General features: G+C 35.8%; 1 protein-coding gene across 16 annotated transcripts in view; it reads left to right on the top strand.

The window, feature by feature from the left end:
• The window catches only part of dtnbb (dystrobrevin, beta b), a 91,386-nt gene that overhangs the window by 10,186 nt on the left and 55,132 nt on the right, over window positions 1-26,068 (top strand). For 11 of the 16 annotated variants that reach the window (XR_012392759.1, XR_012392762.1, XR_012392760.1 and 8 more), the window contains 5 exon segments: window positions 875-960; window positions 1,679-1,833; window positions 1,956-2,061; window positions 2,636-2,802; window positions 12,109-12,233. Coding sequence is in view for 10 of the 16 variants with exons in the window: in XM_017351659.4 (XP_017207148.1) it covers window positions 875-960; window positions 1,679-1,833; window positions 1,956-2,061; window positions 2,636-2,802; window positions 12,109-12,233 (639 nt within the window). In the remaining 6 variants the exon portion in view is untranslated. 16 annotated transcript variants of the gene reach the window in all.

Raw genomic sequence — 26,068 nt, 5'->3', positions numbered from 1 at the left:
TCAATTAATTCATTTTATGAGGTGCTTTTATTGTGTAATACTGTACACTCAAAGCTTTTTACAATCATATGAGTTTCCACCAGTGTGCAGCTAGCTTTATCTAGCAAGATAAAAGTCTCTTAATAATCTTTATTAGGGTTGACAGCGTTTCATTTTTAAATAAAGATTTTAAATACAAACTTAACTAAACTAACACATAATAAAAGTAAAAGAGAAAGCATAAATAGTAATATTTGTCAATAAATAAATATTATACACATGGACTTAAACTAAATTTTACATGAATTGTTAACTAAATCGTTTGCTAATTTAAATCCACAGAAAAAAGTTAATAAGTTACTTTAATTTTATTTATGTGTTTATTGCACATTTCCCCCCCTAATCTTTTCTTTTCCTGTACTTACTTTAAAAACCCCTGAGCTGTAGGACATTTTACATTGCCTGTTTGTGAAGCTTTGGAATAAAAAAGGCAATGGGGCTTTTAGTCATGTTACACTTCTATAGAAATCAAAAAACAAAAACAGAACGCACTATACCAAAAACCACTAGCTTAATGGAAACCTACCTATACATGTAGTTACAATACTTTCATTTAGTCTACTTACTTCTTAGCACAGGATTTAGGAAATTTACCAGGATTCTTCAAAGCCAGCTTGTAAGTAGGTGTTTGGCTGTGCTGGTGGGATTGTGGCCCTTTTAGCGCTGTCAACAATTTGTAGTCAAACATGTTCTGTTTGCAATCATAATCCAAATAATTGTATGTAAAAGTACAAAGACTTGTATAATCCAGACACTGGCTGGAATTAAAAAGAACCTGTTGACTTTGGATTTTTATAACCAAATGTCTTCTGATAATATGTTGTTTGTGTTTCAGTGAAGGCCATGGGAAACTCACAGTGTTTGCTATGAAGGCAATGCTAGCTACGATGTGTGGTGGTAAAATACTGGATAAATTACGTTGTGAGTATAACGCCATTTATACATATATTCAACAGTGACACAATGGATATTTTCAGGCTGAAAGAGGAATTAAAATGCAATGCTATATCATAGTTTATTAGCATTAGGTGTATTCTCATTTCAGGTTCACTTTAAGGCTAACAGCATAGCTAACATAGCCACATAAAGCTAACATTTTAATCTATTCCTTCCAAACTGTGAATTTAAATCCGTTTTAAAAGACTATGATGCCATAAAAGTGTCATTTGGAGCCATGTAAACAAGGTTTTATCGTACTATAACAAACAAGGGCTTTTATGACAAACGTTTCACTGAGAGTTTGGCTCCCTCTTCTGTACACGATATGCATTACACTTCCCAAAATAATTTATATATTAGCCAAATACTCATTATTAAAGTTATTAAAATACATTTCAACATAAATCTAAAATAACACAAGTTTTCTCTTTTCATTTCGTTCATATTAGTTGTTAAGTTGTGCCACTCCCCAGCAAATGCTGGAAAAATGCACTTGAATGATACTTGAATTTTACATTTATTTTGGTGCATTATTAATAACATGTACAGTGTTGGTTATTTTGAGCAAAGGGGTTAAACTATGAAGACTTCATAGACTAATTGACTGGAGGTCACTGAAAATGTAGCATTGTTTTTGTTCTGAAATATTCTTTCTACAGCATGACATAATTAACTTAAAATCTTTCTCGTTCTCCATCAGATGTATTTTCCCAGATCTCAGACTCCAACGGGGTGATGGTCTTTGCCAAATTTGACCAGTTCCTGAGGGAGGTGTTGAAGCTCCCGACGGCAGTGTTCGAGGGGCCTTCGTTCGGCTACACTGAGCACTCCGTGAGAACATGCTTCCCTCAGCAGGTGAGAACACTAATCTGCTTCTGACCGCAGAAAGAGTCTCTTTAAAACGATCGGCATCTCATTCAACCTGTCTCAGGGACTTAGAGGCTTTCTCTGAAAGTGTCTTATCTGATCTCTGCCAGAAGAAGATCTTGCTGAATACGTTTTTGGATGTGTTGATGGCAGATCCACCCCCGCAGTGCCTCGTATGGCTACCTCTCATGCACCGACTCGCTAATGTAGAGAATGGTACGTGCTGCATTTGTGTGTGTGTGTGTGTGTGTGTGTGTGTGTGTGTGTGTGTGTGTTTAATGTGAAATTAAAGCTCTTTTCATAACTTATAATGGGTGTGAGCAAAAAAAAAAAAATTTTAGGGTGTCTCTTTAAATGCAAATGAGCTGCTGGTTTCTGATGAGGGCGGAGAGTTTACAGACAATCTAAAAACAACAGAACAACCAATTATTAATTACAAATGACACGACTACATTTGTAGTCAATTATATGATCTCATTCATGGTAACCTAATCTGATTACTTTTGGATTACATTTTGATTACTTTTGTGCTGGCCCTTTTTTCATTTAACATATATTGAAGTTAGATAATCTTTTAAATGCTGATGTATTATCATATGAATCAGCTTTTTAGTCACTGGAAGTCAGGGAATTTGATATTTGCTTTAAAGTAGGTGAACCCTAGGTAGGGTAGACTTGATATGTCACCTTTAATATCTTGTTTTTTTCATCACCCTCTGTGTCAGACCACCTCAATCCCAAAATAACTCAGCAAATGCCTGAAAGCGGTGTGTGTGTTTGCATCCCGCAGTCTTCCATCCAGTGGAATGTTCATACTGCCGGAGTGAGAGCATGATGGGTTTTCGGTACCGCTGCCAGCAGTGTCATGGCTACCAGCTTTGTCAGAGCTGCTTTTGGCGCGGTCATGCCAGCGGCCCTCATAGCAACCAGCACCAGATGAAGGAGCACTCATCATGGGTACGTACTGTCATGCAGCACATTCAAATGTACAACAACATATCTCTTTTATTACTACGGTTCTCTGGAATGCTTGATTCTGATTGGTCGATATTCTAAGGGAATGTAATTCTCCAGTAACTAGCACTGAAACTAATAACACACTTTCATGGTGATGCTACAAATAACCTTGACTGTTAGTAAATATTTTCATTGTGCTATTTGCCAATTCGCTCTTGTTTTTTTTTTTTTTTTTTTTCGCCATCTTGTGATTGAGTAATAATAGTAATATTTGGGGATGCACCACATTTTTGGCTGATTATGGCAAAGAGGAAAATGGCTGAAAATTTGGGCTGTAATAAAAGGCTATGCTGCAGCTCATTGGCCAGCAGTGTTCGGTGCTCTGGTTTCACTCTTCCTCCAGTGATAGTGGCAGAATTAAGCAGCTTACAAAGTGCTTGTTGTTGCATTGAACAAAGTGCTAGATCAGTAGAGTAGACTGTAAGCTAGTTTGCATACATGTCGCAGTCAAAGTTTAAAATAGTTCAGTATTCCGCTCTGTGGATATTCCCATATGTATCCGCATACTTATCTATGCTTGAACAACACATGTTCACTGGAAAGGTATGCTCAAATAATGCGCCTGCAGGACATTTCTATGTAGTATTCTTTTTCCTGCTGCTTGCAATAGTGCTACTGTCATGGCAACACTGGTAAAACGACACCTCTCGACAAATTTACTTACAATTTTTTTTTGTGCAGTCTACAAAAAATACCACAATAACAATAATTTACACATTTTTTAACAGGAATTAAGGGTAAACAAGAACATTCAAAAACCCTCAGTCCCCCATCCCACCCCCAAGGAGGAGAATAATAAAATAATAATAATAATAAAATTATAATAAAATTAATAATAATAAAAAAAATAAAACACAACAACATTAGCACCTACAAGAATTGTCAAAGCAACTGAATAAGTATACATAAAATATAAATAACACACGCACACATTAATAAGAAGAGCAGAGATCTTTCTTAAAAGACAAAACAAACTACTTATAGATCAGCGAAGAGGTGTGTGGTATTCCAAATTAATCAGAGGATCCCAGTTTTTATATGATTTTTCAGTGGAACCTCTTAATGTAAACGTAATTTTTTCAATATATAGAAAATACGTTAAATATTTTTACCATGAGACTGTGGGAAGAGGTTTAGAAGACTTCCAGTGTAATAAAATTCGTCTTCGGGCTATCAGTGACGCAAAGTCTAGAACATTAGCAATCTTATTTGAAGGTTGTCCAACAAAGCTGATTTTCCACCATTTCCCACCAATTCTGATCCAAACCAAGTCCAACTTCTTTCTGCATTGATGCTTAAACTGAGAAAGAGAGGGAAAGTATAGGAAAAAATACTTACAATATTTTTTGTTACTGTCAATAAAATGTGATTACATTATGAACATATACAGTCAGGTCTGAAATTATTCATACTGTACCCCTGACAAATTCTTACTATTAATTAACCAGCAAGTTTTTTTTAGACTAAAAATGACACAGGCTTCTCCCAAAAGATAATAAGTTTAACTTTATTTTGTCCCCGTAGGGAAATTTCATTTGTAGCATACACTCACAGAGACATCTGACATTTGGCATAAATCATTTAAATACATAGTACCCTTACCCTAAATAAATATACAGTCTACTGACCATCAACTGCTACTGAGGAAGGAGGAATTAGAAAAATGTAATTGCTTGAGGTATAAATTATAATTTTTTCCTATTCCTTACGCATCTGGGAACACAATATCGACGACCTGGTGGTAACATAGGTGTATGATAAAGGATGCCTCTCATCATTGACAGTCATAATAGCCCTATTTAGTACTCATTCTTTGTATATACTGTGAATGCTCTTTAATTTTATTCCCAACAACTTGTGACGTCCTTCTGGGCCTCAGAAGCATTTTAACACAAGCATATCACACAAAATGTTGCAATACGTTCAATAAAAGCACTATAAAACATGATCAACAATGTGCTGTCAACATTAAAAGACAATAGAAGTACATTCTCTGTTTAAGCTTTTTTTTCATGTTGTAATTGATGTACAGTTAAAGTCAGAATTATTAGCCCCCCTTTGATTTTTCTTTTTCTTTCAAAAATATTTTGCAAATGATGTTTAACGAAGCAAGGATATTTTCACAGTATGTCTGATAATATTTTTTCCTCTGGAGAAAGTCTTATTTGTTTTATTTCGGCTAGAATAAATTTTTTAAACACCATTTTAAGGTCAAAATTATTAGCCCCTTTAAGCAATTTTTTTCAGATAATCTACAGAACAAACCATTGTTACACAATAAATTGCCTAATTACCCTAACCTGCCTCGTTTACCTAATTAACCTAGTTAAACCTTTAAATGTCACTTTAAGCTGTATAGAAGTGTCTTGAAAAAATCTAGTAAGATATTATTTTCTGTCATCATGGCAAAGACAAAATAAATCAGTTATTAGAAATATTTTATTAAAGAGACTTTTAATAAAGTCGTAAGTTATTAAAACTATTATGTTTAGAAATGTGTTAAAAAAAATTTAACAGAAATTTGCTGGTCAGTTAAACAGAAATTGGGGGTGGGGGACAGGGGGGCTAATAATTCAAGGGGGCTAATAATTCTGACTTCAACTGTATGTACTATAAGATTCAAAGTAAGGACATGTAAAGGTTAATCTAAAAGCAACTCATGTTGACATCTCAATCATAGTAATGTCTTATTGAGAATAAGGTACATATAATTAGATTACTGATGACCATGTAAATGAATACCCCATTTTAAAGAGGTAGAGAGTTTATCCCAAAATGGATTAATCATTTACTCACCCTCATGTCATTACAAACCTGTATTCATTCATTTTATGCGGTGAAAGGAGATGTTGTGAGTATAATGGATGTGGATGGCGATTCATAATGCTTTGAAATGACAAAGAAATATATCATAAAGGCGTATTGTTATAATACTCTATATTCAGTGTGTTCAGTGGCTTTGTTGGAGGAACAGACCTAAATTGAAGCCATTAATCACAGAAGCTCCTAATGGTTCAATATGGAGTTTGCATCAAAATGAAAATTCATGGCAAAACCTACGTTTATGGACAAAAAATTTGACTTTGAAAAAAATGTATATTTATTTTATATATTTATTCAAAATGATAATACCAATAATACATTTATTGGTTAAGTTTAATTGTATAATACTGTTTTAGAGTGATAAAGAGCCCCAATTAAGCATTAAAAAAGGTCATATTTTGGTTGTGGGGTCTTCTACAACAGGCTGATATGCATGCAAGGTCAAAAAACACTTTAATTGTCTTATAATTTGCATTTAGTTTTACGTACTTATCCAAACGACTCCCAAATGATTAGTTCAGCGATTCATTTGTTCCCATCGCTTCTCCTTAGCGTGATGCTTATCTGTGCTGATTGGACCGATGACCCAGTCTGTTTTTATTGTAAAGCAATGCAGTTAAACATCAGCATATATTCTATTCTTAACCATAACTTCAAGTAATAACAACGACACACATTCAGTATTAATCCACACGTGGCAAAGACTGCGTAGGAACAGCTGATGTTGGCCATAGCAATGACAATCAGCAGGGCATCACGAGCTCAGAAACGCATTTAAATCAGTAAAGGAAGAAGCACACATTGCATTTTCAATGTAGTTTTGGACGCATCATGTGAATAGCCTCATAAAGATTTAACCTGAGAGACACATTACAAGCACTGATCTTATATAAGATGAGTGATTGCAAGCTGCGCGGAGTGATAACAAGTTACAGCACACAATTAAATAAATATTTTGCAAACTCCAGAAAACGAGGCAAACATTTTAATCACACTTACCGGTGTTACTGACAAAGTGCCATACATTAGTAGTCTTTGCTAATTCTTTAATAACAATGGCGAATTTCATGTGGCAGTGTAAGTTATTGCATCAATCAACAGAAAAATGCCACCATCGCATGTCTGGTCATCTGTAAGCGATAGTAATCTTTGCGTCATGATCAATCCCATGATCCCCTGCTCTCCGCTAATGTTTGAAGGCAAAGGTGTATTCATGTTTTACCAGGTTTGGCACTTCATATTTGGTAATGTCGTATCAATAGTAGTAGTCATTGTTGAAGTAGTATCAGTTGTAGTAGACGTTGTTGTAGTAGTAGTAATAGTAGTAGTAGACATTGTAGTAGTAGCAGTCATCATTGTGGCTGTAGTAGCAGCAGTAGTAGTTGTAACATTAGTAATTTTTTGTAGTAGTAGTAGTTGGTGTTGTACTTGTAATTATTATTGTTGTTCAGTTATGAATACTGTTGTCCTTTCTTTCTTTTTACTACAATCCTATCATTGTTGTCACTGCTTTCCACTGATTGATTTTTTTTCTATCGATTTAATTACAGTATATCCATGCTATTTGCTGACCATCCACCTAGTTACCTTTACACGCACACACACAGACACACACACACACACACACACACACACACACACACACACACACACACACACACACACACACACACACACACACACACACACACACACACACATACACACACACATTGTTTTTTCATGTTTTTGTTGTTGTTTTCTTTTCTTTGTATGTGATCCTATTTTGTGTACTACTCGCATATTCAAATAAAAACATAAAAATAAAATAAAAAACATTTGGTGATGTCTGATATCGATGTCAATACGAGCAGTCAAAATATCTAAACACAAAACATAATTTATTTGACTCTGTGTCGAGAATCAATAGTTTTAAACATGGTGCACTTTCAGATTTAACCCTCAGCTGGACGTTTTCCTTCACTTAGAGCTGTGTTCAACACTGCATGTCATTTTCAAAAACCCATAATAGGGGCTCTTTAAATTTGATTTATTAGATTTATCTTAAAAATAAACAACAGATTTTAAATAATGTAAGCAAATTTCACCATATTATTGTTAAATAAAGTGGCAAAATGTATGTTTTCTAGTTCTGCTATTTTATCTGATTATATTTCTTTTTACAGAACAGAAAACGATCCACTAAAATGCACTAAAACAGCAATATTGTGAAATTTGAATTCCCTTAATACAAAAACACAAAAGACATTGCATTTTATTTGATTATGTATTGATTCCAGATGGCAACGCTGACTGATTTTTCAGCATCTTATATGTTCTTATATGTTCGGTGTACCAAGATCTTCCTAACATGCTGATTTAGTACTCAAAAGCATTTATTGTTATTATTAATAATATTATCAATGTTAGGAATAGCTGTGCTGCTTCAAATTTTGATGAAACCCTTTTTAAAACCTATTTTTAGAATTGTTTAAATAATAATGTTCCACATACAAGTAAAGATTTTAAATATCTGTCCACATTCATTTTCTTTTCGGTTTAGTCCCTTTATTAATTTAGGGTCGCCACAGCGGAATGAACCGACAACTTATCCAGCATATGTTTTACACAGCGAATGCCCTTCAAGCTGCAACCCATCACTGGGAAACACCCATACACACTCATTCACACACACACACACACACACACACACACACACACACACACACTACGAACAATGTACCCAATTCACCTCTACCGCATGTATTTGGGCTATGGGGTAAACCGGAGCACCTGTAGGAAACCCACGCGAACATGGGGAGAACATGCAAAAACTAAACAGAAATGCCAACTGGCTCAGCTGAGGCTTAAACCAGCGACCTTCTAGCTGTGAGGCGATCGTGCTAACCACTGCGCCACCGTCCAGCCAATATCTGTCCTGTGTCTTCTTATTATGTCTTAAGTGCTGAGTTAACATGTTTTTTAAAGCCCCCCGTGATAGCTACTTTTGTAAGCTATTTGGACAGAACTGTGTGTATCTATAGTGTGTCCACAGTCATATTGGAGTGATATAAACCCAACAAGTCTCTTTTTTTTTACATTTCCTGAAGTTAAAATAGGACTCAAATCCCAGTGACTTTTCCACCGCAACGTGAAATAGGAGTGCAGCTTCCCTCACCCACCAAATTGATTAACAGGTGCCATGTCTCCATAATTGTATGTATACACATGTTTTGCAAAAAAAAAAAAATGGGTGTATAACATGTTAAAACTTTCTGTTATCAGCTGCACCTCAATAATTAATTTTCTAAGTTTAAAATGTTTTTAAAAAGAGCATGTTTGCAATAGAGTCAAATCTATATCTAATTCTTAACTGCTATAATCACCACTGCCATAATCACTGCTATAATCACCACAATGTATGTGTGTGTGTGTGTACTGCAAACTGCGTTTGTGTGTGACTCATCATTTCAGAAAGGCTTGAATAAACTCCACCACAAATACATCAAATAAACTTAACGTATTTTTGACTAGTAATCTTGTTTCAGCTTCAATCGTGTCTATCTCTGTCACTGACTGCTGTTTATCTGACATAACGCATGAGAAGCAGACAAGCATGGGGGAACGGTGGGCAGGGAGAAGCAGCTCATTATCATTTAAAGCCACAGGCTACAAATGCAGCTACATTGTCCTCAGACACTAAAATGGGCATATTCTACTTTATATAATAAATAATCTCATGGGTAGTTTGAGCTGAAACTTTACAGACATATTCTGGAGACACCAAAGTCTTATTATACATCTTGTAAAAAGGGTAAAACAGGTGCCCTTTAAAAAAACATAAACAGAAAACCTTACTGACTCCAACTTTTGAGAGGCGGTGTACGTGTTTAAAGCAAAATGACTTGTTTGGCCATGGGTGAAGGATGGATGAGCAGCTAATATTTTGTTTCCTGTTAAACGTCATTCTTTTCTAAGTCAGAGTTTCATGGGGTTTGTGTTTTTCAGCAAGTAAGTTATATTGATTACTTTTTTAATACTCAAGCGTTGTTCCAAAGCTCAGTCACACTGCTGGAAATTACAGCCTGGGAAACGATTCGCACTGCCTCCCAAATCCAATTACGCCATTTTCTCCCTCACTCATTCTTACCCCCTCGATAAAGATTTTTTTTAACCACAAAGCTAGGATTTTGCTGAATCAAAGAGATTTTTTCATTAACTTGAGATGAAACGTATAAAATGTATCTCTATATATTATTACGTAGTATAAAGTTTTTCTAGGGGAGTTTATGTATAGGTCAAATATGCATAAATTCCAGTTTTATGCCAATAACAGCATACAATTAAATTGCATTATTATTATTTTAAAGCTTGCAAGGTTTATAATCTCTTTTAGACATTCGGTGGCTATGTGTGTAAGTTATTCACAACTAGGGAAGAGCTTTTTAACATGTAACATGAGCATATGGCAGCTTAACACTTTATCTGTTCTAGTAAAAAATATAGAAGACAATCTAAGACTTCTAAGACAAAAATGTATTTTGTAAAAAATAAATCATACAATGCACACATTGCAACAATAACCTCATGCTTTCTATGACCCTGATCACAATGCACAACTATGCAGCAGAGCTTAAAACTATTTGAGCAAAAATATGAAAAACCTTCAGCCATTCAGAAAAAAAATTTACATTAAAGAAATGTCTAAACGGCTAAATAACAGACTGGAGATTAAAATCACCGCAGATTTGTCTCATAACACACACACATGCACACACTTTCATAGCTATCTTTATGGGGACTTCCCATAGATGTAATGATTCTTATACTGTACAAATTGTATATTCAATCACCCTATCCCAGCTTTTAGACAATTGCCTTCAGATGACCTCAAAGGTAAAAGTCTACGGGGGTTAGATTGGGATAGCTTGGGGGCCATTCAACTGGCCCACGATGACCAATCCACTTTTCAGGAAACTGTTCATCTAGGAATGCTTGGATTTGACACCGATATTGTGGTGGTGCATCATCTAGCTGGAAAAACTTAAGGAACATGCCAGCTTCAGTGCATAAAAAAGGGGAAACACATCATCATGTAGCAATTTCGAATATCCAGTGGCCTTGAGGATTCCATTGATGAAGAATGGCCCCACTACATTTGTTGTCTATGGTGTGAAGATACAAGATGTGCAGCACCTGAAACTACGGATACTGGAAGCCTGCGCTGGCATTTCTCCTGCGGTGTTGCTATCAGTGTGTGAAGAGTGGGAGAAGAGGGTTGCATTGACACTCCAACACAATGGTCAGCACATTGAACACATTTCATAAGTAGTCAGAAACTTGTAAATAACTCAGGGAAGAATAAAGTTATGTTAAAACCAAGCACACCATTGTTTTTCTTGTGAAATTCCCAATGAGTTTGATGTGTTAAATGACCCTCTTCCTATTGAAAAAAACTAAAGTTGGATCCAAGATGGCCGACATTAAAATAACCACCATGGTCACCACTCATCTTGAAAAGTTTGCCCCCACACATATACTAATGTGCCACAAACAGGAGGTTAAAATCACCAACCATTCCCATTTTATTAAGGTGTATCCATATAAATGGCCCCTCCTCTACATAAAAAGAGAATAAAGGTTTACATTAAAAGCATCTGTGCACCTAATATAAGCAGTCTTAAGCAAGACGCATATAGAAGCTTGATCATGTCTGCGTGTCCATTTCTGAGCATTCCTTTGTGTCGTAAATGCCTTGGAATCGAAATACATACTGACCATCCAGTCTCTTTCTGGGTAGAAAAAGTTGATGATGTATTTTTTGTTGAATAATGCAAAATATCTATGTGTCTGATCAGACACATTCGTTACAATACATTCATCTAAAAAATTATTTCAAATGTATCATAAAGAAAACACGTCTATTCAAAATACAGAACACATTGGGTGATTGAAAAACGATTGGACACAAGACTGAAAATAATAACTTACAAACCTGACGTATATATGACCAATTACATGCCCGCATTCCTCTTCTACAAGCAATGGAAGAGGCATCCTGTGGCCAGACCCAAAACGACAGTACGATCCGTAATCCCACTATGCACAATTTGCTTGGTTTTCTGTATTAACACTGGTGCAGTATCAATTAGACATCGATGTGAATGTTTTTCCCCAGTGTTCTGCCTTGTGTGTTTGTGTTTAATGTTGTGACACAATGAGCCAAAGTTTAGCAAAAATTATTCAGGCAATAGGCAAAAACTGTATTACCTGCTAACTGGTCCATCAACAGACGTGGTACTGACTGCATGTACAGTATCAACTTGCCGTGTTAACCCTAACAAAACAGTTTAGTTACATAGTCAACATAATATCTAAAGGGGACAGAATAAATTGTAACAGCTTTTTTAAACTTTTCAATCTTGTTTCTTTCTCGCTATACAGAAGTCTCCAGCAAAGAAGCTCAGCCACGCCATCAGTAAATCTCTGGGCTGCATGCCGATCGGAGAGCCTCCGCATCCTGTGTTTCCCGAGGCAGCAGAAAGACCTCAGGATCTCGCACACACTACGTAAGTCCTCTAAAGAGTTTATTCTTGCACCTCGGCTATGGACTACATGCACAAATCATTTATTCACTTCATTTATTGTAACTTTTTATTTTACTAGCAAATCACATTAGAAATATAAGAATGCTAGGTTAATGCTTTTTGCATGGAGTTATGGTCTCAGGCGTTCCCAGAATATGTCTGTGAAGTTCAGCTCAAGCTATTTCATGGATCATTCACTGTACCATGTTTTACTTGCATCTTTTTGGGTGGTAGCAAAAACTGGCTGATTTGATGTGTGTTTTTTTAAATGCAAATGAGCTGATCCTCCTTGCCTTTACAGCTCATGTCTCAGTTACTCCAGCATCAACAACAGCAAAACAAACATCTGTATGTGCTTTAAAATGTACAATAAACCAAACAATATACTCGGAATGATTCTGATTGGTCTGTCATGACATTCCAAGGTACGTTATTCTAAAATAACAACCATTGAATAACACAGGCTCATCTGTGAACTTCGAATCACCTTCTTCTCTGATTTTGTCAGTTTGACGGCTTGGGTAAAATATGCGTAGCCACGGCACTCTGACCATTACTTTGCTACAAGTGAAAAATGAAAGGAGGAGCCCAAAAATAAAACCACACCCCTACTTAATATTCCATTTCATTTGGAAATATTTCATCAAACTGAAATAAAAGTCTGCAGCAACCTCCAGTTCACACAGACTTTAAAACCTTGTCTGTCTAAACTCCTGGTTCATCTCAAACAGTCTCATGGACCATTACTGTACAATGATTTACTTTTTACTTTTTTACATGATCTTTTTGGGTGGTAGAAAAAACAGGTTTTAAATGCAAATGAGCTGATCCTTATTGCCTTTACAGCTCATGTTTTAGTTACACTAGCTGCAACAACGACAAACATTTGCTTTAAAATGTACAATAAATGAAATTATAATAGGGCCGCTTGGAATCCTCAATTCTGGTTGGTCAGTCGCAACATTCCAAGGTATGTTATTCCAAGACAACAACCAATAAATAACTCAGGCTTATCCGGTATCTTTAAAATTCCCTTGAGCATCTGTAAATATGTTCAAGTTGCAGTTTTTCTCTGATGATGTCTTGAGCGAAATATGCTTAGCCACGCCCCTTCTACCATTAGTTTGCGGTGATTGAAAAATGACAGGAGGAGCTCAAAAATAAAACCCAGCCCCTACTAAATATTCCATCTCAGTTGGACATATGTCATTAAACTGAAATAAAAGCTCCAGTTCACATAGTTTAAAGTCTTGTCAGTTTAAACTCCTGGTAAACACAAATTAAGTGAGTATTGAATTAAGTTCTCTTTTGCGTTAAACTGACACAGGTTTGTGTCAGAAGCACTCAAATACACAGAAGTATACTTAATGGTAATGTCTATGAATGTAAACAGTTGGTTAAATTGCATATGTATCAGTATATTAGATCCGTGAAACACAGTATTAAGTCAACCAGGCTGGTTTCCTCATTCAGAATTGCTAGCTGGCAGTAGGTGTTTATGTTTCTCTGTATCGAGTTTCTTTGCTGGTGTTTTGTTATTTCTGAACACTTTCTTAATGCTCAAGTGGCTCAAACTCGCTCATTTTGAGGCTGGAATTGGCATACGTGCAACAACTTTAATTATAAGGTAAACACAAAATATCAGTCTCCATCTGGGGCTCCTTCATGGGACTCCACACTTTTACACTCCACACGGTGAGGGCTATGCATCCATGCGTAGGCTGCGCCGTAGCATACGCGTGCACTTGACGCAGAAGTATAAACCAGCCTTTAAACTGTAAAAATGGACAGAAATACTGTAAAATTTACAAGTGCACTGTAAATTATTGCCGTAATGTGTACATACTGTAAATTTTATAGCAGTTTTAACAGTGTACGAATGAACAGTTCATGTATTCATAGTAGGCAGGTAATAAGCAGGGCTAGACGGAGTTTGCGGATGTTTTTTGATTTTTCTGTGGAGAATTTTGGTAAAAATCTGCGGATTTCTGCAGAATTATTTTGGGAGCATCCAGCGGAGTATCATAACTAATATTTAAATATAATAATACCTTAATATATGAAATAAATAATAAAACTTTTATTTAATGTTTAAAATGCAAATCCAATTAGATTCACTTTATTTGGTAAACAATATATTCTCTCATACAATATCTCTACTAAAAGACAGAACATATTACTTAAACTGTGTTGTACTTAAATCAGATGACCATTTTCATATTAGACCATAATATTGCTGTAATTAATTAAAAACTGAATAAATTTAGATTTTTACATTTACTTAAGTAAATAAACAGATTTAATAATGGGCAAAAAATCTGCGGAATTCTGCGGAAAATCTGCAGAATTCTGCACACGCAGATTCCATGTGGGCCTAGTAATAAACCTGTAGTTGTAACCTAAACATTACCAAATTGTTTAAAATCGTAATATTAATGCCAAAATCTCAGGGCTAAAATAGAGGTGTTGAAAAAATTCAGAAACAACGTTAACTGATATTTGATTTTGTAACTTTGCAGATTTTTTCCATGCCCAAACACCAACATTATGACAAAAGTTGAAAGTGTAAATAATAATAATATTAATAATAATAATATGAACTCTGTAACATTTTTAGATTTATTTCTTGCAGTCAGGTGAATTGTAATCACGTCCTCTTGCTAGAAATTTCCCAGTATTTGTTTCTTATTTCTATAGCAAGAGCGAATATTGATCTTCAGATCTGTCACAGGAAAGAAATGTAATTAGGAAATGCCAAGAAGAAAGATATCGTGTGTAAAAAATATATGGGTACAGTTTTCTCGTTGGCTGAATTATAAATATCTGAGAGCTGAATCAATCTTTCGCCAGACCTTCGCTCTCTCAGGAACAGGCCCTGGTTTATAAGTACTTTCATTAACTGACACATGAACCCGGGGATTGATGAAGACCATAAAACAGCAGAACACATGTGCCCTCCGCTGGAGGAAAAGTGTAGCAGATTTACTGTCTTCATTTATTTTGCTGATAAAGTACCAGAGTTATTTGATTATGAATTACATCAAGTATTTTCAGCTTGGATAAGAGTTGTGTAATTTTTGCATCATAATGCTTGTAGTGTTCAAACTGCTGGAGAGGAAAATGAACAGCAGTAAAGCATGTTTTAAAGAGCCCATATTATACATGAAATAGGGTCATATCTAGGTTGTAAGGGTCTCCAACAACAGTTTAATATGCATGCAAGGTCAAAAAACACTTTCATGGTCTTATAATCTGCATTTATTTTTACCTAATTATCCCAGCGACTCCTGTATGAATCGTTCAGGGATTCATTTGTTCCCAAACCCCTCCTTAGCGCGAAGCTAATCTGCGCTGATTGGACCGATGACAGTCTGTTGCGATTGGTCGACTGCCTTCAGTGAGAGAGTGAAATGCCAAACAGCTAATCAGCAATATAAAAGTAATCACAGTTCATACACGCTTGATAGTGTAGGCGTGGATTTTAGCTGCCAGTGGGTCAATGTAAATACAGACTATGGACTTGAAAATACAGACGACTGACTATTTTATTGAACAAAAACTCCAAAAACAGTTGAGGAGATCTCCTTCTCACTCTGCTCTTTTCACAGACACACACACACACACACACACACATACGCACTTAACCCTGCTCCGGACGACAACGCGCGCGCGCACACACACACACACACACACACACACAAACACACACACCTCCGGACGACAGCGCGCGCACGCACACACAGACACACACACTAACGTTACTCCCCGTCCACGGAGCTCCGTTAACGCAGCACGCGTCGCGTTTTTAACGTGACTTTGCACACGATAAGAGAATATAGCCAGTTAACCTGATACAGTACATGCGGTTACAAGTAACAAATCACAACTAAATACATTTGCAAGCTAGAGTCAACGAGGCAACTTTAATCGCACGTACTTACACTTGAGAAATGGAGGAAGAAACCCATCCTGACGTCTATCAGTAAGTTACTCTTTACTGATCCTTCCTTTAACAAACGCTGATGAAGTATTCTTTGTAGCATGTAGCTTCCAGAAGTTTCCAGTAGTTTCCAACTGCTTGGCTATAATGCTGAGGTTTCATCTTTGGGTAGAGACTCAATATATCCATCTGCAGTGTGACTTCAATCGACCGGCATGTTTGTGTGTGTGTGTTTGTGGGTGTGTGTGTGTGTGTGTGTGTGTGTGTCTCGGTTTCTGCGTCAGAGGGCGGGGCCTCAGGTTTGAAATCTCCCGGGTTTGCGCGTGCACGTGAATAACTTGGTTTCGTTCGTACGTCATGGCGAAACACCTAATGAATCCGTATCAAGGCGACTCGTTTGAAGCATTATGAGTCGACTCTTTTTTAGATGAATCAACCGTTTTTAACACTGTACACTAACAGATTTAAGCCTTAGCTGGATACTCCACTACACTTAGAGCTGTGTTACACACTACATGGAGGGGAATTTTCAAAAACCCATAATATGGGCTCTTTAATATAAATGGTCATTTATTTATTCAAAGTCAGGTTTTTTCAATGCATGAAGATATCTATATTTGTAATGGCTAACAACAAACATACATGACAGACAAACTGTAATCAAATATAAGTATTATTAAAAATGAAATTATGTTTTGTTTGTCGCATACAGTTAACTGTTTATGGGATGTGGGGTGGGTAAATGGTGTGTTTCAGTCCGGCTGTCACCGCAAGTATATTTTAAACCTGCGGGAAGCACTGTAATTGGTTCAGTTTTTTTTCCAATAAGGGTGTGTAATAAATACATTTAAATTTGTATCAAGTTTTGTTCACATTAAATAATAATAATAAAAAAAAACATTGGTTTAAAAAGTATTTTGTGACACCCACATTCGTCATTAAAAACACAGGTTTATGTTTTAAATAATAACTATGAATCAAACTGAGGCGTTCATTTTAGGCCTATATAAACTATAAAACATCTATGTAAATTAATGCAATACTATATGTAAAAACTACAATATTATATGTAATAGTAGCTTATAGTCTATAAAAAGGTTGATATTGCCGTGTTGTTTCTCATCTCGCTCAGCACGTGTGCATTGAACCGCAAGTGACAGATACAGAGAAGATGAATTAAAATGATATAGGCTAGAATTAAAATAATATAGGCCACTTTGCAGCTTTCTTTTAAATTTTAGTAGGACCGTTTCTCAGTCTTTCGCTGGTAATGTCTTTAAATAAAGAATTAGTACTACTCAATTGTTCATTTATTATTTATGTTCAGTAATTGAGACATAAAATGAGATAGTAAAATATAATCAACAACGAAAATGTGAAATAAAACTAAATAAAAACTTAAATGAAAAAGTATATTGACTGTCCTGACTCTCTGTGGTCATTAAAAATCCCATGGCACTTCTCGTGAAAGAGCAGGGGTGCAACCCCGGTGTCCTGGCCAAAGTCCCTCTATCGGCCCATACGATCATGGCCTCCCAATCATCCCCATCCACTGAATTGGCTCTATCACTGTCTCTCCACTCCACCAATAGCTGGTGTGTGGTGAGCGCACTGGCGCCGTTGTCCTGTGGCTGCCGTCGCATCATCCAAGTGGATGCTGCACACTGGTGGTGGTGTGGAGAGACCCCCCCCTCATGATTGTGAAGCGCTTTGGGTGTATGGCCATACACAATAAATGCGCTATATAAATACACATTACATTACATTACATTAATCCTATCACTTTAAAATAACACTGTACATCTCTCTATATTTAGGCTAAAACACAGCTTTATTTATTTATTTATTTATTTTATTTTTATATATTTTTTTATTGTCTTTTATTTCTTTAATTTTACTTTCCAAAATGAATCCTCATTGCACTTAACAAGTTTTTAATGATTAATAAAGAAATTATAAGGCTTTTGTTTCATTGTTTATCTTCATTTAGAAGTAGCAGAGTATTTACTGCTTCTCTATAGGCTATTTCTGTCCGTTCACATCCCGTCTCTTTGTGCCCCCTGGCGGCATAGTAGCAAACTTGGTCATACCTAAAAAACACGTTCTTACTCATTTAAAGCAGCGGTGGTACAAGGCAAGGCAGTAATGCTCATATTAAAGAGTCACCTACTGTATTTCTAATATATTTATAGATATCTATATATAACAAAATCAAACATGGAGTCTAAAAAAATCCTTTTGTATGAGGAACTACTTTCTGCAGCTGATGTCAGAACAGCAGAAACCATTGCTACTTCACAAACATCACTTTAGAGCTAGTATTTGATTCTCTAGCGTAAGGTCTAAAGTGATGACAAAACAGGTGATTTTGCTCACATTTTAAGATTATAAGGTTGAACGACATGAAGTGCCATCAGTCTAGAGACATTTCCCAGTATTTCTCTGTTTTACAATTGGGAGATCATAATAATTAACCCTGAAAAAGCCAAAGCAAAGCAAACAATACCAGATTACTATGGTATAAATACTGTACTACAACAAACAAAAGAGACAATGATGATTTAATCATGATTTGATAAGCAATAGTTTGAAATTTACACTGAGTTTTTCTCCCCTGAGGAGTTTCTTTTTGCTTCACTGAATCTCTGAAATTATAAATATTTAAAATAGGCACTATCCTTATAAATAAACTGCATAGTTGCATCTAAACAACTACAATCTCGCCTAATAAAGCCTCAAAAGTACATTATGTTGTCCAATGGCTGCAATATTTCGTCACCTTAGAATTATAAGGCTCTATCTGACATTTTCTGTCAAAATTGAGTTATTGACATTCTTATTAAATGACAACTTATTTAAATTATGGGATGTTTTTTATAAGTTGTCTACATTTTAAGACTTTTTTTTTTTTTTTTAAATGTTACACACATACTGTTTGATATGGAATGCAACTTTGAAGCTCAATATTTCAAAATTGTTCAGAACGCAGATGGAAACTTAAAATTCCAAGGTGACGATTTGTCAAACTGTAGTGAGTTTTTTGGTCTGCTGTCACTTTATGTGGGAGGAGTAATACACTCAGATGAGGATAGGATTGCTGTTATTGCTGATATATATGGTATATTGTTGTGTATATCTATAAATATGCATATGATAATGATTTCTGAATCATCTGACACTAAAGACTGGAGTAATGACAGGTGAAAAAGCAGTTTTGCCTTAAGGTATATAATATCAGCAATATATCAGCAATAAATGTTATATTAAATACGTAATAAAAAGGAGTGCTATTTAAAATTGTCATAATTTTTCACCCTAAAAACGTATTAAAGGTAAAATCAATGCATCCTTAATAGGAATTTTATTTTCAAACACTTAAAAGAGGAATTAAAACTGTAGTTTATGTGACTTTTATGTGTGATTTTATGTCAGAACAATGATAAAACTTTCATAAAAAATATTAAATGGAGTTCCTATTAAAACTGTTAAACTGTTATTTTGATCTGACCTTGAGGTACTGAAGACACGTTGTCAACATCATGGCAGTCAAAACTGAAATAAAGGGCATGGTGCTGTTCATAAAGTGCAAAAATATGATCTAAAAAATAAGATTTACCAGTCCTTATGTCCTGGCCAGGCAGACAGTCTCCTGTGGGGACTAAAATAATAGCACAGTCATGCTCCAGTGGCATTTCTGTATTGGCAGAGAAGAGCTGCACTAAAACTGATGGAGTTTTAAATTTAATGGAAGCTGCTGATAGTACCTGAGGCACATCCCCTTGAGGATCCCACTTCGTATCTTTATAGAGATATACAAGCTTTTAAACCACATGTTTCTCTCAGACTTTCTCTTTGACCCGTTGTGTCTGTGGCAAAGCATGGTGGATGATTTCCACCAAGAAAAGGAAACATCTTAATTTGTTTATTAACACCTAAACTGATTCATTAAAGGAAATTTTTTGTTGTTGTTGTTGTTAAAAAAACTTTATTTTACAAGTCTCCTCGATTTAAAGAGTTAAGTTTTGACATTTTTTAATCCATTCAGCCAATCTCTGGGTCAGGTGGGAATACTTTTAGCTTAGCTTAGCATAGATTATTGAATTGGATTAGACCATTAGCATCTCACTCAAAAATGAGCAAAAAGTGTCAATAATTTTCTTAAAATTAAATAAATTTTAAAGCTTGACTCTTTTGTTGTTACAATGTGTACTAAGACCAACAGAAAATGAAAAGTTGTTGTTTTCTAGGCTGACCTGTGAATAGATGCTGCATAGGCTTAATTAATAAGAATAATAAAAATTGTAAACTACTGTAATTAAAATTCAACTGTTTAACTCTTGGGGACGTAAAGTGTAGTGTTTCTTTAATGCATAGAATGTTCCTGGGCTTACTGACAAATCGATTGATGCACATTTTAAAAAACAATTTAAAATAAGATGCTTTATTTAGTAATGGATATTTTTATTTGTGAGATATAGAGTAAGAGCTCTTTAAAAATAAAGATTTATGTTAACTATAAGTAATATTCTACAAATACATTTACTTATACATCAATAACCACTAATATAGAGCTTGCAGTAGATGTAGTTGCAAAATCTAGGAGGTCATCAAAATAAAGTTGTAACCAGAAATCCTTATTCTGAATCCTTTAGCAAAATTTAATCCTGTAACCCGCCTTTCCCCAGTATTATGTCGCAAACGAAGAGGGTTCCAACAAAAATTAAGGCCTGGGAAACACCTATACACACTCGTATACACATACACTCATACACTATGGCCAATTTAGTTTATTCATTTTTAGGATTTATTGCACGTCATTGTAATGTGGGGGAAACTGGAGCAAAAACAGGGGTAAACCCACGCGAACATGGAGATTACATGCAAACTCCACACAGAAATGCCAAATGACGCAGCCTGGGTTTGAACCAGCGACCTTCCTGTTGTGAGGCGACAGTGCTCACCACTAAGCCACCATGCCACCTTTATAAATTCATTTCCAAACATTAAAAGTGCACTAATTTGAGTCTTGTTTAAATTTCTGACAGTTTACAGTCGTTTTGGATTTTATACTGACACCTAGCTGTATTTTTGAGCTGTATTTTTAATCTGAGTTTTAGATGTAAATGTGATAATAGTTTAAAAGGAATGGCACATTTTTAAAGAGACAGCACAGGTCCGGCCTTGATGAACTTTTGAAAAGTTTCTAATTTCTTAAAATAAATGTTCGGAATACATTTGAAGACATTAGTTATCAGACTTTATATTGTCTGCTGTTATAATTCCCATTATTAATCCAAAAGTATCAAACTGTTGACTTTGATACTTAAGTACAAAAAAGTATTAAGTAAATATGTTTGAATATTTGTAGGTTACTTAAAAGTTTTTTAATGGCTTTGTGTGTTTCATCTTTAAAGATTACAAGCAATCAATCAACACAATCAAGAATTGCCAGATATAAAAGAAGTTTGTGAGAAATTAACAAAAGTTACAATTTTGAAACGTAAAGTTGGAATATCATTTATTTTCTTTCGCCTTAGTCCCTTATTTTTTAGGGGTTGCCACAGCGGAATGAACCACCTACTATTCCAGTATATGTTTTACACCCTTCCAGGCGACCTTCCAGCCACAACCCAGTACTGGGAAGCACCCATAAACTCTCGCATTCACACAAAGATTCATTTGTTGACCCAATTCATGCCAACTGGCCCAGCTGGTACTCGAACCAGCAACCTTCTTGCTGTGAGGCGACAGTGCTAAACACTGAGCCACCATGCCACCCTAGAATCAGACATTAATCTCACAGTTCCATAAATGTAGCCATATATGCCACTTTTTCTTCTTTTTTGTTTCCTTAGATCTGTTTTAACTGTTCTCTAAACACAATTTAAGTATCAAATCAATGATGAATAATCATAGAGTCGTATCACAGAGTGCTCCAGATTCACCATCTTATTGTCACCTAGAATAGATTGAGGCTTAATGATGAAATTGCCTCTGAACTCACTGTGATCGAAGGGCACATTTGCCAGCTCGTGTTCTGCTGCCAGCCTCGTCTATTTATAGTTAGCAATTCAGATTGCTAAGCAATTAAAACTGCTCTTGAAATATCCCTTTATACCACTCGAATGGCATCAGCTTCAAATAGTCCTCGCGTGAAAGACTTATTTTCAAATAACGCTTCCTATTTAAGAGACTTTTGCAGAGGCCTTATTGGACATAGAGATATAAAAGGGCCGAATTAGAATGGATGAACATCAGAGCTTGATTACAACGCAGAGCACATTTTCACACATTTAAAGGCATTAAATTGCATTCACAACCCATTTAACTTCTAAAACGTGATGCATTTCGAAATGAATCAAGAATTAATTTGGAAAATTACATAAGTGACAAGGAATAATCATTTAGAGTTAGTACATTTTGATAAAATGAACAAAGACATAATTTTTCCTGTCTTTAATGTGCTCAGGCGAATAATTTACAATAAGTAATCTTGTATAATAAAAAAAAAAGTCTAATTCTGACGTTTTGCTGACATTAAACATGCATTCTGAATTCTCAGCTCCTCTCATTCTGTCACATGTTGTCCTCTCGGCTTATCTAAATGTAGTTTGAGGTGCCTGCGGGCCACTCCATCTCTTCGGTGCTAAATCATCCTCCAGCCTCCAGCGTCTGCTGTTTACTATATGACTCTGCAATGTTACAGTCCCGCTTTTATGGACTCTGACAGATATTACGGTCTGTGCTATTGAGTGTCTCTCTCAGCTCAGACAAAGATGAATGCGTTCATACAGTAATCTGAGTGTTGAAGTAAGTGGTTCTGTTGTGATACTGTACATCTCACTAGTGGTGTGTCATATTATGTGTAAGGATTAATTATATATATATATATATATATATATATAGACCAGGCAATGTTTTTCCAATCTTTTATTGTCCGGTTTTGGTGGGCCTGTGCGAATTGTAGCCTCAGTTTCCTGTTCTTAGCTGACAGTAGTGGCACCCGGTGTGGTCTTTTGCTGCTGTAGCCCATCCGCCACAAGGTTGGATGTGTTTTGATCGTTCAGAGATGCTCTTATGCATATCTCGGTTCTAAATGCCTTTCTATCAGCTCAAACCAGTCTGGCCATTCTCCTCTGACCACTGGCATCAACAAGGCATTTGCGCCCAAAGAACTGCTGCTCACAAGATATCTTTTCTCTTTTTCGAACCATTCTCTGTAAACCCTAGAGATAGTTGTGCGTGAAAATCCCAGTAGCTCAGCAGTTTCTGAAATACTCAGATCAGCCCGTCTGGCACCAACAACTTTGCCACATTCAAAGTCACTTAAATCACCTTTCTATCCCATTCTGACACTCTGTTTTATTGCAGCAGTTCATCTTGACCATACATACACAAACAAGCACTATTTTTTAGAGATAACTTGATAGAATATTTATATTTATTATTCAAAACAGTTTGATTAACTGTCTCATTGTTTTTGAAAAATCATAGAAGGTTTAACTTCTGCAAAATGTACACCCATATATAAATTACTTTATTACTTAAAATCCTAAACCCTGAATATCACATAACTCACCCGCTATGAATTTCTTTCATCTATTTACTTATAATCTCAAGATTTCTATTATTCAATATAATCATTTCTCGGGCAGCTGGCACATCAGTGTAAACCCGTCTGACTGTCCCCGGTTTCTGGCCCTCTTGATTGGTCAGCACAGTCTTCATGAGGCTTTGACCTCAATATGACATCCATCAGCATGATCCCTACATTCCTCTGTCATAAAGCTGCAGGGCGACTCATCCCCATTGCTCATAACAGAGTCAGAGAAATGCAAAATCATCGGCTCGGCCCCACGAATCAAACAGACACAGCAGCTCTGTCGTTGTTTTCAAGTGAGAGGAATTTCTGTGATGAACTGCTTTAACGGTGCTGTTGTTGATGGCGATTAAAGGCATGCCGTTCAGATCCTCTCCTGTCGGACAGATGGAGTTCTTTAAGACATGCTGAACCATAGGCGGGGACAGATGTCTGTGACTAATTTGCAGTGGTTATAAATGAAACAAAATGGCGCAAAACATATCCTTTTCTTTGAGCATGGACAGATTGTTCGTGGGATGTAGTTGTGTTAATTTGGTCAATGACATGACGCTCAGAGATGCAGCAATTCAGTCGAAAAATACATTAGGATAGAGTTCATACATGGCTTGATAATGCTTCTTCTATGATGAAACTGTTCTAAATGGGAATTCAATTTCATTTGAGGCAATAATTCAGAAGTGTCAGCTTGATGATGGATTTTATGTTTTATTGAGAAACGACTGAATTAAAAAAAGGTCTTGTGATATAATCTTTAATTGTTTATTGTTCTTCATAATATGAAAAAAATGTTGTTCATGTCCAGACAACAAAAAATAAATTAATTTATTTTTTGTTGTCCTCATGACATGAAGGACAGTTTTTCATGTACTTATTTCTTAAAAAATGAAAACATTTAATTATATATTTTATTTTTATTAATTAATTAATTAATTATATTTTATTATATTACGCGCGAATAGCGCATTTTGCGCGTATAACGCGCGTTTTGCACAAATTGCTTAAGTTCAAAAGTCTGAACTTCAGCGAATATTCGCACCGCGTTAACCAATTAGTAGCTTGCTCTTGTGGGGGCATGATTGTGATGTACACCTGTTGTTAGAGTCCCGGGGGAAATCCTCCAACCGACACCGACAACAAGTTTATCAAACTGGGCTGGGGTCAGTCAGAAGCACTGCTGAATGCCTCCATCATCCAGGTTCAGTTTCTTGAGGAGTTTATAAGCTCACAGAGCTGGATGCACCTCTGAAAGAATCTAGTGGACTCAGACACGGCCCTTAACATGTTGATGTTGTTTTTCAGTCTTTATAAAGCACATAAACACTGTTATTTTCTTCATAAAATCCATCTTAGCCATTTAGCAACAAAACAACAGTCACCAGGCAGACAGAAGCCCTGCCCATCACATGAATCTGCGTCTGTTCTGAAGTGAATTTGACGCGCAAATGAAGCAGATTTGACGCGCGAATGAAGCGAGTAAACTCAAATGTTCACGCGGCTATTTACGCTCAAATTGCGCGATTTATCCGCGCGTTCCGCGTCTGGTGTTAACGCAGGATTATTTCGTTTTATCATTCCATTTTATCGTTTTATCGTTTTTATTTTATTTTATCTTTTTCATTTCATTTATATATTTTAATTATATGTTTTTTGTATTCTGTTGTTGTAAATATGATTTAATTTTTTTTAAAAAGTAATTTAATTTAATTATATTATGTTATTGTGTTTTGTTCTTTCTTCTTTATTTAATTACATTTTTATAAAACTTTTTTACTATGAGACCACAAAACAAAGTAAAACAAAACAAAAACAAAAAACAAAACAAAACAAAACAAAACAAAACAAAACAAAACAAAACAAAACAAAAATATACAACAAAACAAATACAAATACAAAAAAAATCAAGACACTTACTCCTGCAAGGCCTCCTCCATGTGGGACATGCCTGGAACACCTCCCTAGGTAGGCGTCCGAGAGGCTTCCGAAACAGCTGAGCTCCTCTCGGGTGACAACGCTCCTCACCCTATCCATAAGGGTGTGCCCTGCCACCCTGAGAAGAAAAATAATTTCAGCTGCTTATATCAGAGATCTTGTCCTTTCGGTAAAAGTAGGAATGTAGACTTACCAGTAAATCGAGAGCTTGGCCTTTTGGCTCAGCCTCTTTTTTACCACAACGGACTGATACATCAACCGCATTACTGCTGACACTGCACTGATCCGCCTGTCAGTCTCACGTTCCATCCTTCCCTCACTCGTGTACAAAATCCCAAGATACTT

This window comes from Danio rerio, chromosome 17 (genome assembly GCF_049306965.1).
Source record: "Danio rerio strain Tuebingen ecotype United States chromosome 17, GRCz12tu, whole genome shotgun sequence".
Lineage (NCBI taxonomy): Eukaryota > Metazoa > Chordata > Actinopteri > Cypriniformes > Danionidae > Danio > Danio rerio.
Note: the sequence above shows the minus strand (reverse complement) of the source record. Positions and strands in the feature narration are given on the sequence as shown.